This window comes from Trachurus japonicus, chromosome 1 (genome assembly GCF_045865225.1).
Source record: "Trachurus japonicus isolate A0001 chromosome 1, Traja_1.0".
NCBI classification, from domain to species: domain Eukaryota; kingdom Metazoa; phylum Chordata; class Actinopteri; order Carangiformes; family Carangidae; genus Trachurus; species Trachurus japonicus.
The window spans coordinates 11681746-11686742 of record NC_140907.1 but is presented as its reverse complement, the minus strand read 5'-3'; the positions used below and the strand labels follow the sequence as shown (position 1 = coordinate 11686742).

At 48.0% G+C, this 4997-nt stretch overlaps 1 protein-coding gene across 1 annotated transcript; it reads left to right on the top strand.

The window, feature by feature from the left end:
* The first annotated feature begins 937 nt into the window (after positions 1 to 937).
* LOC146991430 (zinc finger BED domain-containing protein 5-like) lies at positions 938 to 3324 on the top strand. Its single transcript, XM_085788933.1, has 2 exons — positions 938 to 2143; positions 2665 to 3324. Exons 1-2 carry the CDS (start codon positions 938 to 940, stop codon positions 3322 to 3324), a joined length of 1866 nt encoding a protein of 621 aa, XP_085645059.1.
* Positions 3325 to 4997: the final 1673 nt, after the last annotated feature.

Genomic DNA, 4997 nt, shown 5'->3' with positions numbered 1-4997 from the left:
CGACCCGGTGCACGGCGACCAAGCTTTGATAAACACACCGGATCCGCGCTGGTTTACAGTATCCTATCATCTCGTATTTTAGCCGGTCGCTACCTGAGCTTCAAAAAAAAAAAAAAGCAGAGTTTCCTCTGCTGCAGCTGAACAGCTGATATGTGGTCAAGACAGCCACAGACCTGTCACTGCCTCACGTGCATCTCAGAGCTGTCTGTCCTCAGACTGTCCTGTCCCTGAACATCACACAGAGACGACATGGAGCTGCCTGTGTGACTGGTTACTGAGATTTATTAATGTTTACATCAGGCTGAGTTCAACAAATCAGTTTATGCTTCTGTGATTAAGTAGTTAAATACAACTAATCGTCATAGTGTAACTTAGTGGCAGGAAAGACCATTTAATCTGTTCTCAGGTCAAATATATTAATTTCGATTCATTACAAAGCCTCTAATTAATTAGATTTTTTTTATCGAGTCCCTGCCCTAATCTTAACGTTCATATAGTTTTCATAAAAATAAAGCTGCTATCTGAGACCAAGAACCAGAGTTTGCTGCTTCCACTGCTGGGTAAAAGGGAAGAAATTATCCTCTCTCTCTGCTCCCTGACCACGATCGGACCATGGATGTGGATCGGACGAGCCGAGCAGGAACGGTCTCCATAGTAACGACCGTAAACAAACCACAGCAGCAGGGAATCCCCGGGAAATCCCGGGGAACCCTTTCCGACACTTGGCTACTCTGTCACCTCCAGGCTACTCTGTCACCTCCAGCCTATTAAATGGCGGACTAACACTTCAATAACCAATGAAAATGTACACAAGTACTCACAATCCATAAACACATTACAATCAAAAATGGCGGAAAATAAGAAGAAGTGCCGGCAGTACAATTCAAATTACATAAATTATGGATTTATTCCATCACCGACGAATGTACATCTGCCGATGTGCCTGCTATGTGAGCAGGTTTTCTCGAATGAGGCCATGAAGCCGTCGCGATTACAGGAGCATCTGTCAAAAAAACATCCTGACAAGGCATCGAAAGACTCAGCCTACTTCCAGTCACTGAGGGATCAGCATTCAAGGCGCCCTACGATCAACACCATGTTCGCTCGGAGCATCAACCAAACAGAGAGCGGGTTGGTGGCGTCTTATAATATAGCTCTACTAATTGCAAAGGCCGGCTTACCGTTCACTGTAGGGGAGTCTCTAGTTATTCCCGCAATAAAGGAGGCGATCTCCACCGTCATGCAGCGCGACCCTGCACCAGTCACCAAGTCCATCCCGCTCAGCAATGACAGTGTGGCCCGGCGCGTACGGGAGATGTCCATGGACACTGAGCAACAGCTGTGTGCTACGTTGCGTGACTGCCGCTTTAGTGTCCAGCTGGATGAGACCACCACGGCCGACAACAACGTTCTCCTGATGGCCTATGTCCGTTATGTGTCCGGGAGGGATCTGCTTGAGGATTTCCTGTTCGGGGAATACCTGGCCACAGACACGCGAGGGGAAACCATCTTCGCCGCCCTGACAGAGTTCCTGCGGCAGAGGGACATCCCGGTGACAAACATCATGGCCTGTGCCACGGATGGAGCGCCAGCTATGGTCGGCAGATACGGGGGATTCGCCACCCTACTCAAGCAGCAGGTCCCCCATGTGTTGACAGTGCACTGCGTACTGCACCGTCACAACTTGGTGGCCAAAAATATGTCCCCGTCACTCCATCAGTCCCTGGATGTCGCAGTCAAGGCGATCAACAAAATAAAAGCCCATGCACTTAATGATCGGCTCTTCAGACAGCTGTGTGGGGAAAATGATGAGGCATTTAAGCGCCCGCTGTTCCACACAGAGGTGCGCTGGCTGTCTAAGGGCAACTGCTTGGCCAGGCTGTGCAAGCTTTTCCCTTCAGTCATTGAATTCCTCGGACAGGCAGACGCAGCCTTGAAGGCCAAGCTGTGGTCCTGCCGCCTTGACATTTTCTACCTGTCCGACTTCTTCGGGAAAATGAATGAGGTCACAATGAAGCTCCAGGGGGATGGGATCACGCTGGTCCAGTCCAAGGCCACCATCTGCAGCTTCCTTGCGAAGCTGGAGCTCTATCAGCAAAACCTGGGAAGGCGACAATTAATTCACTTTCCGCAGTTGGCCAAGGTGGGTTTGAATTACAGCCTGTTCATACTACGCAAGAAAGAATTGTGTGATTGGTCAGAATGTGGAAATATTAGGCATTTCATAGGTCGGACATGCCAGCTCCGTTGCCTCTTTCTTTCCATCTTCTCCGCAATCGCGCATAATAAGCTATCAATAAATCCTCCTCCGTCGCTTCAAACGTGTTGTTCTCCTCCTCAATCAAAAAAAAATTGCCATCTCCGCTAAGGGGATTCCCACAAGGGGATTCCCTCAGGGGGATTCCCTTCGCGCGCGATACGTGTACTGCAGTGGGCGGGGCGTATGAGGGACTCCCAGGACTAAAAAAAAAAAAAACAAAAAAAAAAACAACAACAACTCCCAGGAGTTCCGCGCATGAGTTTCTCCTGAAGTAGCCTAACCTATGAAATGCCCTGACCATGAGTATGAACAGGCCTTTAGACTACGTTTTTATCTCTGCTCTCATGATAAAATGAAATAAGTGTGGGCTACAAAATAATACTAGTTTTACTGTGCTTGTTCAGGCGTTGGATGAGCTGACGGAGAGTCACCTGCTCGTCTACACTGGCCACTTGAAGGCGGTCAAGGCCGACATGGCGACTCGATTCAGGGATCTTGAGCAGTTAGATGTGCCTGGCTGGGTGATGGAGCCATGGCAAGCAGATGCTGTCAGCTGCGAGCCCGAAATCCAGGAGAGCCTCATTGACCTCCAATGCGACGAAGAGGCAAAGGCATCGTTCCGGGCCTCTGGTTGGCGTGCCATGTGGCTGACGCAAGGCCAGCGTTTTCCCCCGTTGTGGGAGAAGGTCCACCTCCTGCACCCTCTCCTTTCCCACGAGGTCAATGAGGCTCTCCTGGATTTTGGGCTCGCAGCTGACAGCCTCATTGACCTCCAATGCGACGAAGAGGCAAAGGCATCGTTCCGGGCCTCTGGTTGGCGTGCCATGTGGCTGACGCAAGGCCAGCGTTTTCCCCCGTTGTGGGAGAAGGTCCACCTCCTGCTCCTCGCCTTTCCCACGTCATATCTGGTCGAGCAGGGATTCAGCCAAGCGCAGCACATTCAGACCAAGTATCGAAACCGTCTGAACCTGGTCAGCTCTGGCGCGCTCAGACTTAAGTTAACATCCCAGTGTCCAGACGTAAAAAAGCTTGCAGCGGCCCACCAAGCACAGGGCTCTCATTAGGATGCTTTCAGTAAAAAGCACTAGTCCTGTATAGTTCCCTTCTTTAAAATACATGTGTTTTTTTTCTTCTTTTTCCCTTGGTTCAAGTCAGCGTCTCAGTCCTCAGGCAATGACCGTTGGGTTTCAAATGTTTGATTAGCCTAGAGCCCATTAATTAAGGCACGAGCCATTTCTGATTTTCTATTGGTTCATTCATGTTGTTCACGTGCAGAGCCGGCCCTCCCTATAAGCGAACTAAGCAGCTGCTTAGGGCCCCGCGGCCACTAGGGGGCCCCCAAACTTTTGTTCAATCATTTGTCTAACCGTCACTGACCTGGCAACGTGTGACCCTTGGCCCAACAATGGCAACAATGACCGTGACACACGCACACGTAAACGTAACGCAAGCCCGACGAGCGCGCACCAACCCCCACCCCCTGGCCCCCTCCCTCCTTCCCTCCCACCCTCACTGCGATCACGATTTGCTGGGTCGGGAAATTAGCCTTCGACGATGTCCAAAAGGATATACCCCTCGGGGGCAGAAAAAAGGAAAAAAAGAAAGGCTGAAGAAGAAAAAAAACATGGACAAGGTAAGGCTAAGTATTAATATATGTTTACCAGATCGTTTAGCCGAAAAACATGTCGGTTTTTTAATGAGGCACAGGCACTTAAAATGTCGTTAACAGGTGCTCAGGTGCTAGTGTTAGCTTCCTAGCTGCTACATGTCCTAGCCAGCCTGCTGCAATTAACATCCTGGCTGATTTTGAGGTCTGTTTACGGTTAAAAGATGCCTGTGACGGAATAAAGGAATCACCAATTTATTAATGGCTGATTAGATATCTTTGGATCATGCAAAAATACATTTATGGTTCAAATTTCAGTCGAGGCAGTAATATAGGGTCAGTGATCACCTGTGCAGGCCAGGGTTACCAACTGTATCTAAGTGTTAAAAAAAAGAGTGTAATTTAGTACAATCTATCCGCCTGGACCTACATTAATTTACGTATAGCACTATTTTCTGTCAACAGTAATTGTAAAATATTTTTTACTGTTTCAGGTGGAGCAATACTTAAGTACTTTGGTGGTGGTGGTGGTGGTGGTGGTGGTGGTGGTGGAGGAGCATCATCAAGAGATGATGGAGGCACTGGTAAGAGTCCCCCTGCCTTCTCTTTTGACAGTGCAACCTTTATATTGATAGCTACTTGTGCTCCAGCCAGTTTAAAAGAAGATGTTTTAAATCATAATCATTCACTGTGTTGTCTTATACTTGTATTACTTTGTATGATGCATTTAGTTCTATCTAGTCTGCATGTAATGCATTTTCCATTTATAAATTATAATTGTCCTGCACAGCAGCTGGAGATGATTCGGCAGCAGCTGGAGATGACTCTGTCTCTGCCACAACACCTGGCGAACCTGGAGAAAATGTTTCTGGTAGGTAACCATAATGGTCGATCGTAAATATCTTCATTTACAATAACTTGACTGTATTTGGTTATGATAAAAATGGTTTAGACTAACAGACTTCAAAATTAAGAAAACAACTAATAACAGCAAATGTTAATGTTCTTATTTCATATCAGGCTCATCATCATTTGACCCTCCTCATGTTGTCACATCCTCCTCCCCTGTGGCTGGACCATCATCATTTGACCCTCATGTTGCCACATCCTCCTCCCCTATGGCTGGACCAT